General features: G+C 41.2%; 1 protein-coding gene across 1 annotated transcript in view; it reads right to left on the bottom strand.

Moving 5' to 3' along the window:
- Nucleotides 1-4,664: 4,664 nt before the first annotated feature.
- Nucleotides 4,665-15,245, bottom strand: part of LOC137620693 (protein mono-ADP-ribosyltransferase PARP3-like) — a 307,977-nt gene continuing 297,396 nt past the window's right edge. The window contains exons 10-11 of the mRNA XM_068351043.1: nucleotides 6,042-6,206; nucleotides 4,665-5,834 (exon numbers count right to left, since the gene is read on the bottom strand). Of these exons, the coding sequence (XP_068207144.1) occupies nucleotides 5,662-5,834; nucleotides 6,042-6,206 (338 nt within the window). The 3' untranslated portion in view covers nucleotides 4,665-5,661. The remainder of the gene's footprint in view (nucleotides 5,835-6,041; nucleotides 6,207-15,245) is intronic.

Here is a 15,245-nt window from a genome sequence, read left to right as displayed (position 1 = left end):
CAAGGATCTTCATCTCATGATTTTCTCTCCCTGGCCGCAAAGAAAAGGTTTGGGATCTCGAAGAAAAGTCTAGACTTCCTCGAGGAATACTAGACCGAATCCACACGACGGCAATACGAATCTTCCTGGAGAAAGTGGGTCTCGTTCGTCAAAGCAAAAAACCCTACGGAAATCACCATTGATTTTTGCATGTCCTTCTTCATTCACCTTCATGGACAAGGCTTAGCGGCCAACACGATTACTACCTGCAAATCGGCTTTGACTAGACCACTACTGTACGATTTCCAGATTGATCTGTCCAGTGATATCTTCAATAAACTGCCAAAGGCATGCGCTAAACTACGCCCAGCACCTCCGCCAAAACCTATCTCCTGGTCCCTGGACAAGGTGCTCCATTTTGCCTCTAACCTGGACAACGATTCGTGCTCTCTCAAGGACCTGACTCAAAAAGTTATTTTCCTTTTTGCTCTCGCCTCGGGAGCCCGAGTCAGCGAAATAGTGGCATTGTCAAGAGACGAGGGTCATATCCTGTTCGCAGATACAGGAGAACTTACTCTCTTCCCTGATCCGACGTTTCTCGCAAAAAATGAATTACCCACCAAGAGATGGGGCCCTTGGAGAATCTGCCCCCTGAAGGAAGATGTCTCTCTATGCCCAGTGGAGAGTCTTAAGGTCTATCTTCAAAGAACTTCAGACTTCGGTGGAGGTCAACTCTTCAAAGGAGAAACATCGGGTAGCGACCTGTCACTGAAACAACTAAGAGCGAAAATCACCTACTTCATTCGCAGAGCGGATCCTGACAGTACACCCGCAGGTCATGATCCTAGAAAAGTCGCGTCTTCTCTGAATTTCTTCCAGAGCATGGATTTCGAAAGCCTCAAGAGCTTCACAGGGTGGAAATCATCGCGCGTTTTCTTCAAGCACTACGCGAAGCAAGTGCATGAAGTTAAACATTTCGTGGTAGCCGCAGGTAGTGTTATGAAACCTGCCGTTTAACTCTGCATAGAACAGCGAGTTACTTGGGACTTTAACTCTACGGGGGCCTGTGTTGACCCTTGTGTGATACATAGTGATTTCATGGACACTTAGTGTTTCTAATAGACTGTTCTTATCAAGGTGAAATGTCATAGACTTAACATGAGTGCCACATGCCCTAGGGCATGATATGTTTTTCTTTGAAAAAGACTGACGTTCCTCCGGAACTTGTGTTTCTAAAAGTGAAATTTCTTTCAGATTCAAGATTGAAGTCTTTTATTTTCTATGTACATTATTCTTATTATTGTAAATTAACTTTACACCTTTTATTGCAATTGTTTTCACTATAATCTGCAATCTATGAAATAAAATGTCTATTTTATTACATGTGCATCTCTCTCCGCTCCTATTATTACAATGAAATACATGATTGTCATAGTTTCATTTACCCCTTTCCTTTGGAATGAGAAGAATAATATAAATTACCTGTATTATATACTCACTCATGCTGTGTAATATTCCTACTTGAATACTTACCTTCGTACTGCCTTCGAGACCAGATTGATCTCTCCTCCATGGAGTGTAGTGATTAAGTATCACTTGTTTATACTTGAGAATATTCCTACCCGAATATTAACCTTCTGTCTTGTCTCCGAGTCCTGCACGAACTCTCTGCAGGGTGAGTAGCCCTTCAATGATCACTTCGGATTTTGGTATGATCCGCCGGGACTTCTCTGCCAGGGGGGCAGGAAGCTGGATCCCCACGGAAACTTTAACGAGGACACATTACATACCTCTATTTGGAGCCCTTGGCACTTATTTTAAAAGGGGAAATTTTCCACGATACATTAATTCTCTGGTACACTTCCATCAGGACGTCATGGCTTGAGCCCAAAAAACTGACGCGAAAAATCTATTTTTGGGTGAGATAGCCATGACGTCCTGATGGACCTTCCCGTCTATTCTAGTCCAGCCTTTCAGGCCCCGCCCTGTCCTGCTGTATCATGGAGATTAGCAAGGAGCTGGCCTCAGGATGAGGACGGACGTGACGTCATTTAGCAATGGCGCCCGTTTGTTTACGTTTCGAGTACCAAAAGCAGCCACGGATGAGTGTAACTGTGGAACGGCTCCCCAGTTATTCTCCACCTTTCCATATTGAAGTGTTAACTCTATATGGGGTGCAGATAGCTATGTGGCGTGTTAATACATACGTCCCCTGTTGATATACGATATCCTAGAGGGAAACCTTTAGGGTACTCGCACCAGAAGTTAGAATTCTGTGATAACCTGTAGTTTAATTCTCTGGGAATATCCCTGTAGTTAAATATACCCAAGGAAGCTACTGAAGGAACCTTCCATCAGGACGTCATGGCTATCTCACCCAAAAATAGATTTTTCGCTTCGCTCAAAATCCGTTTATTATGATCGAAGATGGAACATACAGTAAACAAATGGAAGGTTTCCGTTTCAGGCGGCGTCATAAAGGAAAACTTTTTCTAATTCATTTCGAAGTTCTAAAAAAACTAAGTAGAACAACATTGGTAATAACAAAATCATCATATAAAACTAACCTATACACAGATGTGTAAATGCATTCGTTTCTTTGTTATGATCAGAGATAAACGTAAACAAAACAATGGTTGTCATTTTTCATTGTGCTTTTTGGCGTGTTTAGGAAACTCCTGATATAAAATCTTCTTTATTTTGATAATTTAGGATTTTCAATGATACAACAAAAGCTTCTCTATACAGTGATGGTTTTGCTATTCACCAGTTGTCTTATACAATAGATATGACAAACATTAAAATTTGTCTGTATTTTGGGTCGTGTTGTAACGGGAAATATACGGTGTTTACACACATCCTGGTTGTAACTTTAACCTTTTTTTTCAAGTTATTAGAACTTTAAAGTATATTATATGTTTGATTTATTTACAAAAACAATTTGATATTATAAAATAATACAGTATAGTACATAGAAAGTATTGGAAATGGGTGGTAAACACGTTTGAATAGGCAAGTTGCTGGTTGCCATGCCCCCAATGGAATTATTTCTGTTAGTTGTGTGTTTCAAAATATGCGATTTTCCATTTATACGAGGTCATTGATCGACCAAATTCTCGCATAATTCGGGACCCTACTGTATTGCTTTGGTCTAAATTTTCCTTACCAATCACCTTACAACGTGTTTCACTTAGGGCCAAGATATCCAACCTATATTTCATAAATTCACTCCCCTTGTTGTAACTTCCCAATCTTATTCATGGTTCTAACATTCCAATTACCTATTCTAAATTTTTCTTTAGTATTTATAAACTGGGAGAGTCTTAGCACCCCGCTACGCCCTGGACTGGGGGAGCTTCTGTCATGTTCTCTTTCCATTACTGACTAAATCCATAGAAGCTGGCTAAATACATCAAAGGATAGCCAGTTTCTTGTGATGCACAGTGCCTATCTAACTAAGGCAAGTGACCCTTGCCGGTCCATATCAATTCTAGTAAGATCAACAGCCAGGCATCAGGAGTAGAAGCCAAAGAGATAGTTTGTCCATCGCCTTAAACCCAATCCGTCACCCTGCTACCAGTGACTTCAATGAGATTTAGGGGGGAATTTCCTCCACACCCAATGCTCTCATTACTCCACCAAGTTGCTCATCCACTTATACGAGTTTAACTGTTGCCAAACACGGATTGTTAAGATATACCGCTTAGCAGGTACATGTTAAATTATTGCATAAGGAATTCCATCGGGTCTAGGGGCTGTATCATTACAAGTAGCAAGTGCGGAATCAAATTCTCTTTTTAGTACAAGGAGCATTATAAGATTCTTTCCTGTTGAAAAATTTAAAATTTTCTCTTCTTCATTGCTCCTCATGAAGAAGACATCACAATGTCCATCCGATATTTATTGGCGGGACTTAATAGTGGGTGGAGCTTCAGTAACTCTGTTGAACAATACATTGCCATAAAACCCTCCAAATGTGTAAAAACTGCTTTGCTTTCTTAGGAACAAATACGTTGCATCTCTTTTTCACTATATGGTAAAATACGTACACAGCAGTGTTGAAGGGGTTAATAGTCATGCTTTCTCCATCATGAGGCTACACAGAATTCTAGAAGTTTTATTCCAGCTGTCACCAAGTTGATGAACGATCTTCCTAATCAGGTAGTTGAATCGGTGGAACTCCATAAGTTCAAACTTGTGGCTAATGATTTTAGTTTTTATAATCTATGTATGAAAGATGTGTTTTAATGTTGTTAATGTTTTTTAAATATTCTATTCTAATCGTGCAATGCTTTTCTTGTAGTTTATTCATTTTCTTTCCCCAATGGCTTTTCCCAGATGGAACCCTTAGCCTTATGGCATCCTGCTTTTCAAATTAGGGTTGTAACTTAGTAGGTAATAATAATAATAATAATAATGATAATAATAATAATAATAATAATAATAAATTGTATGCACTAACAAATAATCATCTAAAAATTTTGCTCCCTTTTTGTACTTTCATAAATATTAATCTATATAGTTTTTGTTTGTAAAAATACTTACTTACTTTTTCTTTTCTTTTTACCTTTTACTTCCTATTCATTTACTCTTCATTATAGCATATAAACATCTACGGAACAGAACATTTATTATCCATTTTCTTCCTGGATAGCTAGTACAACAAAAAGATAAATCATTACTAGTTATAAGTGTAATATAATTTAATTTCATGACATTCTTACAGACTATGATACATTTCAGTGTGTTAACAAAATTTAATCAGACTTCTGGTTGAAATAAAAAAACAGATGACTATGCTAAAAGTGTTTTAAGGAAACCCTGAAAAAACCCTATGGAGTACTTATTACCAAAAGAACACCGTGTACCACATTAAATGAAATAAGTTCAATTTCAAAATACAATTTTCACTATTAAGTTCCAGCCCTTAAAGTAAAGTAAAGTAAGTCAATGCTACATACCAAATCAATCAACGTAAAAATGGGAAGATTGACAGCAATCTCTCTCCCATTTCAAGTCATGTTTGTGTTGCCTAGGTGCACATTGAAATGGTTATGGGGAGACAACAAAAAATAATGCCTGATATTATATTACCACAAATCCATTTAAAAAAAAGTTTTCAATACACACAAAAAATAATTTTTTTGAAGTACAATTCTAATGTAAATTCCATTTTAACAAAAATGGCCCCATCCAGACAATAAACAATATCCATTAACAACAAAATAAACAATATCCATTTACACCAAAATAAATAACACTATTTCCTTTCAATTGTCTTAAACGTGTAAAAATGAAATTGGCTTAAGCATGGTAAAGAGCATTACTGTGGATAGCTATGATTCAGTTGAAATTAGTTTTACATTAAAGTACGAAATTTACCATGATTAACACTACAAAATTCTCCCACTAACATAAGTTGATATTTCGAAAAAAACTCATTCCAAATTTTGTACCATACATGTCTAAAAATATTTTCTAAGGCTAAATTTCCTTTTACTGAAAAACCTGTATATCTACCTATCAAACAAGCAACCCTTGGTAGTTTGATGTAAAATATGAGAGCCTACAACAAGATGCTTTTTCTGTTCAATATAATATGAGCAATAATTTAAATACAATTTATTGTATTAAAGAGTATGACTGATAGAATAAACAAAAAACTATCCTGACAGACCGAAGCTAATCGAATGAAAATTTCAATAGGTACCTTAAACGTGCTTGGCTTTCTTTGTAAACAAGATATTCACTTTGATCAAACCAACTGTTTTTCCACTTATTCTGAAGAACAGGCTTTCCCACGGGAACAATGACATCCTTTTCTTCTAATTTGATAGTCTTATCTTTCTTAGGATCTGTAAAGAGAACACAATTACTTTTTTTTCTTTTAATTTTAGAGCAACTGTTGTACAACTATTTTGCTGTTTTCAACTGAATATATAATATAAGTATTTTCATCGTACACGAGAGACATTAGTACTGTCTGGTAAATCAGTAAACAAATCAAAAAAGGTAGAACAGTATATATAGCAGAAAATAAATACGCCCTGAATTAAGCTTACCTGGCTCCTTCCTTCCCCGGGCTACAATGCTGTCATAACCATCAGGTGCCTTTCTAAGACTTCCATCAGACTTGGTTATACTGTGCTCTTTTCCTAAAGCAACCTCAACAAGAAACATGAATCCTACATTGTTTTCGCCTTCAAAGGTTCCATAATGGGAACAAACTGGAACCAAACACATTCATGCATAAGAAAAACCAGAATTTTAATTACACATGTTTTCATTTCTTTACTTACTGGTGTTCAGATTGCTTCTTCTCTAGAAATGGTTTATTGACATTTACCCCTCTAATTTTATAGGAAAAAAAATCTAATTTCTTTCCTTTAAAAAAGTACATACCCTACTTAAGTAATGATGCAATATAGTAGTTAAGGGTATGAAGTATGCTGAGAGTTTTCCATTCTTTAGTTTTGAAGTTAAAAGTATTCCCTACTTAATGACATCACAAATCAGTGGTGAGGCAGGTTGGCAAATATATGAACATCAGGTGTGCATAGAAAAGAAAAATACAATTAAAATTCTGTTTATTTCTATGAGCCTTCCCTGATGTTCATATTGCTGACTCCCACAATCAGATGGAGATGGGACTGTGAAGGAGAGATAGATCAACAAAATTTTGAAATATATATCCTAATTAAATATGACTAGAATTTAATGAAATTAATCTAACAGTGGCTGCAATACAGGTCTACAGATTGTTTTTAGATCTGAAATATTAAAAAAAAATTATATTAAAAAAACAAACTGTTTAGAAGAACATAGCAGCAACTTCTACATGACCTAGAGGGCAATAATATCGATAATAAAGTTAGGATTCTTCAAGATAATGTCCATCGAACACCAAACCGGTATGTTATTGAACTGTCTAAAATTCTTTAAAAAAAAACTTTGTGCAAAAATTAAGAGATGTAGGTATAATCCTAATATTCTAGATCCTAAATCCTCAAGGCTTATACATACAGTATAAGATTTGGATCCAAAATTGGAGCGTTCCTGAGCCAAAAACTTTCAACAAAATAGACACTGCCTTTAAAGGACGAACTGACATTTTAATCTCACATAGTCAATTAGGGGTCCTACCAGCAATGTCCATAGTTTGTTGAAAATATACTGAACATCTTTTACTGAACAAGAACCATTATTCTCAGATGAAATATTTACAACTGATTATAATTAGGAAGTGAAAAATAATTGTGGCCGACTCTTTATTCCTTTAAATAATTAGCTCTGAATAAAAGCAAACGAAACACATGCTCCCATAGCCTAGTGCTTGCAGAATATTATGCATTTACCAATTGAATCTATAGGTGAAAGTTTCCCAAATATTGAAAAATAAACCTACTACATATGCAAAACCAAATCTCCATCCTGACAAGTAGATCTGATTACAGGCAACCTATAGTGACAGTCTTAAACACATTTGTTATAATACCTGTAAGTAGGCCTAGATGTCTATTTCAAGGTGCTTGAATACCAAACTAAGTTGAGATTGGGAATTCTTTTTAAAAGGCCATCTTTGATGGAAATTCTTTTCCTAAAAGGACATCTTAAAAACTTTTAACAATATAAACATAGCTGGTTCTTGTTATTGATACATTCTTATACTGACCTTCATAAAAATAAATAAACGGTGTTTTCCACATGGTAAGTGAAGTTGAAAATATACAAAGAAAACCTGATGAAGGAGCAAACATGAGTATTTACAGGCAACCACACCCTTTCCAAACTTCTGGACATACTGTGAGGTACAAGAGATAGACCATACCCGAGTGATGCTTTATTCCTGAGACAGGCAGAGTACAGTATATTGACCTGTGTAAGTGGAAATATAGCAACCTGCTGGGCAGGTGACTGAACGACCGCGAACAGGTGTGAAATGAGGGGCATTTTTGTTTTCTAACATTGAGAGTATGATAATATAAAAGCCCACGCTTGACATATAATAATGAATCATATATAAAAATGAAGGGCAGATGATTCTGTGCCTAAATGCACAAAAAATAATACAAAGAATATGCACAATGCTGAAAAGAGCACTACAAGTGTTGTAGGACGTTGTCCTTACAACTAACCCCCCCCCCCAAAAAAAAAACTATTAAAATGGGAACATTTTAATGATTGTATGAAAAGAAATAAAATGGGTAAAACGAAAACATACATATTAATCTCTGTTGTAAGACGGGGGTTGCAGGCGGCCCCTTCACCGGGACACTAGGACTGGAGAGTCGTTATTCTTGATACGCGGTTGCAGGATGCCGCTCCAGTGGGGAGAACCATGGGGTTTGACTGCTGGTTATAGTTTCTTTGAACTGCGTCTGGTTGGGCTTCTTGTGTCTTCTGTTTGGTTGTTCTGGGAAGGCACTCGTAGGCGCTGTAGTGGTTTGCGGACTGTGGCCAGGGGTAGCACCAGAACTGCCTAGTGTCCGAATACCGACCACACTCCAACTTTCACTACACACAAAGGTAAAACGGTGGAATACCCAAAAATCTAGGTAACAGGTCAAGAGAACGGAGCACTGGGCACCACCCCTTGATTTATACTGGGCAAGGGGACCCAGCTAAAAATACAATTGCATTTTATTCTTCAGAGATAAGCCATTTTCAGGTTATTTAAGAAAAGAAAAAAAAAAAAAAAAAAAGAAAAAAATGATACTAAGAAAAAAATTAGTGGCTGAGAAGGGGACACACTGGTGTAAGGAACTGGAATGAAATGCTGTTTTCATAAAAACAAGAAAAATATTTTTGAAAAAAAAAAGAATTGTATATCATTCCTGAGAGAAGAAAAAAAATTTCAATCCTCAGTGTTACACCCAGAGGGGGTGGCTAAATAGCATATCAAATACACTATAGCAAGTTCCTAACACTATGCTACAAACATCTACATGTTATAGTACAAAATAAATGCCATCATGTGTACATTGCTGTTCACAATTTATGCAACAAACTAGGCCAACTTGTTTCACTGCATCATTGATGAGAATCTATTCAGTACTGAATCATTATATCACTATATATTTTATGCTTGAATTGGTCACAATTATATAGTAGTGTAGATTCTGTTGTCCCTTTGAATGTAAATCTAGTCAACATAATTGATAGGCGTATCCCTTCTCGTGTGCTAAGGTACCGAGTGAAGGACAAACCGTGGTTCAATGATTATTGTAGACGTGCTTATTTGGAGAAGCAGGAGGCCTATCATCTTTGGAAGGGTAACAGATCAGATTTGACCTGGAATAACTATACTCCGTTTTGAGCTTTTGCTCAGGAGTTTATGCCTCAACTGAAAAGGAAATACAATTTAACCATAAAATAAACCCTTTCTGGTACAACTCAGGAACATATATGGTGGTCTACCCTTAAATCTGCACTCTTTGGAGTTGATGCAACAGTTCCTCCTTTACTTAAACCAGATGGCTCAATCACTCATTGTCCAAAGGAAAAGGCAACCTTTTTGGTTGATTGTTTTGACAGTAAACGGAGTACTGAAAAACTTGAACTTCCACATTCCTGTTTTCCTGAGGCTATACTAACTAGTTTAGCTTTTCAATCTTGTGAAATTAAAGCTCTGTTGATGGACCTTGATGCTTATGGAGGTGTAAACCCAAATGGTATTTTTCCTTGGTTTTTTATAAAGACAGGAGATTTCTTAGCTCCAAAGTTATCTGTTATTTTACGCAAGTTAGCAAGAAGAGGAGCTTTTAGCACTTGTTGGAGAATTGGTAATGTTACTCCTCTATGTAATGTTTGTGGTAGCTCAAGTCCAACTGATTACTGCCTAGTTCCCATAACTCCCATATTATCTAAAGTTTTTGAACGTCTTCTGGCAAAACGTCTTAATAGGTTTGCTGAAGGTAATCATCTATTCCCTAGTTTGCAATTTGGTTTTTTAAAGGCCTGGGAGCATGTGATGCCCTTCTTACAATCTCCAATGCTGTACAGAGATCCCTTGATTGTGGTCAGAAAGTTCGTATGATTGACCTTTATTTTAGTGCTGCCTCTGACCGTGTTAATCATGAGGCCCTTGTTTTCAAACTCAAACAGTTGGGAGTGGGTGGGTCGTTTCTTAGCATTATTATTGATTTTTTAAGTAATAGACCTCAAAGAGTTGTTGTTTGTTCTCCTGTCTGGTCTTCAGCTGCTGATTCTCATCTTAATTTGTTGGACAGGAACTTATGGTCTATTAAATTTCTTATTCCTGATCTAGATATTAATCTTTGGCACCGTCGTTCAATTAGTTCATCATGCATGTTGCATAAGATTTTTCATAACTCTGGCCATCCTTTACATTCAGATCTCCCTGGACAATTCTATCCTGTTCGTAATACTAGACAGGCAGTTAATTCTAATAGCCAGGCCTTCTCCATCTTCAGGCTCAATACTACACAGTATTCTACAAGTTTTATTCCAACTGTTACCAAGTTGTGGAATGATCTTCCTAATCGGGTAGTTGAATCAGTAGAACTTCAAAAATTCAAAGTTGGAGCAAATGTTTTTATGTTGACCAGGCTGACACGAGTCCTTTTATAGTTTATATATGACATATCTGTTTTTGACGTTGTTAATCATTTATATATGACATATCTATTTTGACGTTACTGTTTTTAGAATGACTTACTGTTAATTTGTTCTCATCATTTATTTATTTCCTTATTTCCTTTCTCACCGGGCTATTTTTCCCTATTGGAGCCCTATAATAATAATAATAATAATAATAATAATAATAATCAGTTCACAGTAGTTTATAACATGTCGGAATGTTCACGTCACTCCAACAATTCTATGGTTAACAGGATACCCAACGTATGTCTGATATACATACATTCCCGCAGTCCACTGGCTGGGCTATTTCATAGCAGTTCAGGTCAAATCCCTCGCACTTGGGAATTTCTGTCAACATACATTATAAAATGTCTGCTGTATGCCTTTTTTTCTTTTTCTTGATAAAGAAACCTATTATTTTACATCTGCTTGACTCCCTACTGGGTGTAGGGTCTTGCTGTTATTACATGTCAAAAGAAATAATAACAGATTAAGGCACTTCTTTGGGGGGCACTTGAGGTCTATAAAAAAATTTAATAATGTGTCTCATAATATCCAAACCAAAATGTTTTTTCATACACACAAACCATCATTTATTGCAGCTCCACCCATGCTGCTCGTGCACATTGACGTCGCTTTCTGTATGAGCAGGCTTTAATCTGTCCAAGGTCAGCCCGTCTTCTGCTCCATGGACCAAGATCTTAAATGCCTTCTTTGTCCTCTCCACCACACGATAGGGCCCTTTGTAAGGACATGAGAGCGGGAGGGGGGTGGAGGGGTGACCATCCTGTCTGACAAAGATGTAGGGGCAGGTGTCCAGTGAGGCAGGCCTGAAGTGCTTTGTCCTTCTGCATACGTTTTGTGGCAGGGCGTGAATTTTCCTGCCCTTTCTCGAAACTGGGCACGGCTGACGTCTCTGGTGTCTGGATTGGAGGGGAAAAACTCGCCGGGAACCACAAAGAGGTGTCGCCATTTGCTTTTGGGGCCGTTCGAAGACCGAGGATGACCCAGGGAAGTTGCTTGACCCAATGCTCGTCTGTGCATCGGGCCATTAAGGCAGCCTTCAGGGACCTATGGCTTCTTTTGACCATGCCGTTGGCTGCCGGGTTGTAAGCTGCCGTGCTGTGCAAGTTGGTCGCCATCGGGCGGGCGAAGGATGCCCACAGGTCCCAAGATGAAAGTAGGTCCCTGTCAATTGTCATATCGTCCGGGACCCCAAAATGGCTGACCCAGCTGGAGAGAAGGGCCTAGGTGCAAGCCTCATGGGAGTCGCCTCTGGCCACCTCGTTGAACGGTCGATGATTGTGAGGAGGTACCTGGCGTTGCCCGAGGGTGGTAAGGGCCCCACAATGTCAACCTGGATGTGTCCAAACCGTCGCTTGGGTTGAGGGAAACTGCACACTCCTGACTTGGTGTAACAACCGACTGCCGATTTAACACGCTGTGCATGCACATGCCCACTCTCGTGAATCCTTCCTGATCCCCGGCTACATGCATTTGTCGGTCATCAGCTTGGTGGTAGTCCTCGATGTGGGGTTGCAAGAGACCATGGATGACGTCGAATACCAGCCTTCGTCTCGACGGTGAAATGAAAGATAGAGGGCGGCCTGTGCTGGTATCGTCCTCCCACAGAAGGGAAGTCGAGGAGGACCTCGCGTCTGGTGTAGTTTGTCTTCTGTTTGTTCCCGGGCGATGTCCTCGTAGTCCACGCTGATGTGGATGGAGTTGATGCTGATTCTTGACAGAGCGTCGGCCACTGGGTTCTTTCTCCCCGGGACGTAGCTAATAGTGCAGCCGAACTCGGAGATGGCAGCCAGGTGTCGTTGCTGTCAGGCAGACCATGGGTCCCCAGGCTTGGTGAAGTCGTGGACCGGAGACTGGTTTTCCCTTCTGGATGGTGAATGAGGTTCCCTCCAGCAGGTATTTGAAGTGCCTGATGGCGAGGTACACTGCCGGAAGCTCGCGGTCAAAAGTGCTGTAGCGAGTCTCGGGTGGTTTTAACATCCTGCTGAAGGAGGAGAGTGGTTGGGGCACGTTGTTGATCACCTGCTCCAGGACGGCGCCGCATGCAACGTTACTGACATCCGTAGTTAACCTCAGGGAGAGCCTGGGGTCCTGATAGGCCAGGTTTGTGGCCTTGCAGAGGTAGTCTTTGTTTGCTCGAAGGCTTCTTGTTGAGAGGGACCCCATGGTAGCTTCTTTGCTTTCCCCTTCAGGACATTGAGAAGGGGGGTCATCACGCCAGCGATGTTGGGCAGGAACCTCCGGTAATGGTTTGCCATGCCAATGAATTCTTGAAGGGACTTCACGGAAGTCAGTGTTGGGAATTTGTTTATGGACTCCACCTTTGACATCACAGAGCGCATGCTCCTTTTTCAGAGTTCGTGCCCCAGGAACTCCACCTTCTCAGGCACGAATGTGAATTTGTCGAAGCGTACCATGAGGCCATTCTCCTGCAGGCACTTCAGAGCCGTCCTCACGTGCCCCAGGTATTCCTCCTGCGTCTTGAAGAACACAAGAATGTTGTAGATGGTGCAGAAGGGAAGGTTCCCCAAGATGCTGTCCATCAGACGCTGGAAGGTCAGCCCAGCGTTTCTCAGGACGAACATCGGGTAGGAGAAGACGTAGGACCCAAAGGGGGTGATGATGGCTGTCTTTGGGATGTTGGGGTGCACGGAGACCTGAAAATAAGACTTTAAGAGATCCATCTTGGAGAAAATAGTGCCCTGTGGAGGGCCCCAGTGAGATCCTGTAAGTTGGGCAATGAGTATTGGTCAGGTGTCGTGGCCAAATTTAGGCGTCTATAATCGCCTCTGGGCCTCCAGCTCCAGTTGGGTTTCTTGACCATGTGCAGTGGAGAGGCCCATAGGCTGGATGCCTTTTTGCAGATTCCCATGCGCTCCATCTTCTGGAAGGTGTGCTTGGCATCCTGTAGCTTCTGTGGCGGGAGGCGTTGGAACCTGCAGTGGGTTGGGGGGCCCGTCGTTGAGATATGGTGGAATATCCCCTGCTTGGCGGGGACCCCCTCTAGTTGGCGGAGCTCGGGTTTGAAGACCTCCGGGAATTCCTACGTAGGTCCCTTGGTCAACTAGTCGTTTGCGACACAAGTCTACCAGCAGTCCGTGGTGAGCGAGGAATTCGGCTCCAAAGAGGGGCGCCTTGACGTCTGCAATCAGGAAAGGCTAGCTGTAATCCTGGCCCATGATGGATATCTTCAGTGTCCTCACCCCGTAACAGGTGATGGGGCTGCCATTCGCAGCAACCAGGGCGGCCCTGTCATCTGATGGGAGGCCGTGGTTGTCCTTTGAAGGCGGGAACGTTGACACCGTAGTGCCAGTATCCACCAGGAACCTTTTCCCTGAGTTGAAGTGAGGATGTAGAAGCCAGTGTGATCGAGCCTCGTGTGCACCACGGTTACTTGTAGGCATGGTCGCCTACCTATTTTTTTTTGGATGCGCATGGTTGGACACACTTCCATGCCTCTTTCCCCCAGACTCGGTGGAAGTAGCACCATCTAGGAAGGTCGGGGCCCTTGTGGTAGCAGTCCTCTTGTTGCCGTTGCTCCTGCTGGGGGCGGAGCTGGAGTTGCTGCTGCTGTCGGTGAGGCAGGAGTATTGGGGTCTCCCGCTGTGGATCACCTTGACCCCTACCTCATCTGGCTCCGCCGGGTACTCTTCTGTCTCATTCGTGATGGCGTTGATGGAATCTGCTAGGCTGCCAGGTGGAAGCCTTCGCGACCAACGATGGCACGTCCAGGTCCTCGGCGCCCTCCAACTGGGAGCTGATGCTTTGGGGAAGATGACATAGGAAGATCTCCCTTGACAGGCTGATCTCCTTAGGCCGCCCATTGCTGTCGAGCTCGTTCAGCTAGAGGTGGTCAACCAGTTGGTCCCATGCTGCTGAGGGACGCACGTTGCTGAGGTGACTTTGTCATCAGTCGAAGTCGCGCTGGGCTCTAAGGGGTACGTCGTAGACCTCCGCCAGTTTCTTCTTCAGGGGGCTGTACCTCAAGGGTCCCAGCCCCGTTTCAGCCAGGAGGAGTATCTTTTAAATGTGTCCAATAGCAGCATTACCATCAATATGTCCGATTTTCTTATTTCATCGGTGATGTTTGCCAACCTGAAGTGGGACTCAGCACGCTAAAACCATACCGTTGCTGCATCCGGTGTGAATGGAGGTGGCTGTAACTTACGTCCCATCGACATCTGTGTGGCCGTTTGCATTACTTGTGTGAATATCGCGCCGTGCCCTTCGGTTGCGAGGGGCGAGGTACTGTCAAAGTCTGAATCTGTCATCTGACTTCACACTCCAAAACTCGGTCGTGAGCCATATTTAGTCAGCTAACGGAGAAGGAATTCCAAACAGCCGAGTAGTCGCTAACTGCTGTGGCAAAACTGCTTTTGGAAAAGCCAGAATGCAAAATGATTTGCACCGCGACGCGTCTGTTAATGGCGTTGGGGTATGTGGAGTTGCGAGCCTCCGAAATCGATTTCTTTTGAAACCATGCAAAAAACTCTGATTCGTAATGTTGTTAAGTGAAAAGCTTTCTAGTTGTAAGTCACCAGTTAAGGGAGGTTCACCAGTTGAGACACACCATAGACGAGTGATGCTTATTCCTGAGATGGGCAGAGTACATTGACTTGTGCGGATGCCAATGTAGCACC

This window comes from Palaemon carinicauda, chromosome 2, assembly GCF_036898095.1.
Source record: "Palaemon carinicauda isolate YSFRI2023 chromosome 2, ASM3689809v2, whole genome shotgun sequence".
NCBI classification, from domain to species: domain Eukaryota; kingdom Metazoa; phylum Arthropoda; class Malacostraca; order Decapoda; family Palaemonidae; genus Palaemon; species Palaemon carinicauda.
This window is presented reverse-complemented; position numbering and strand designations above follow the sequence as displayed.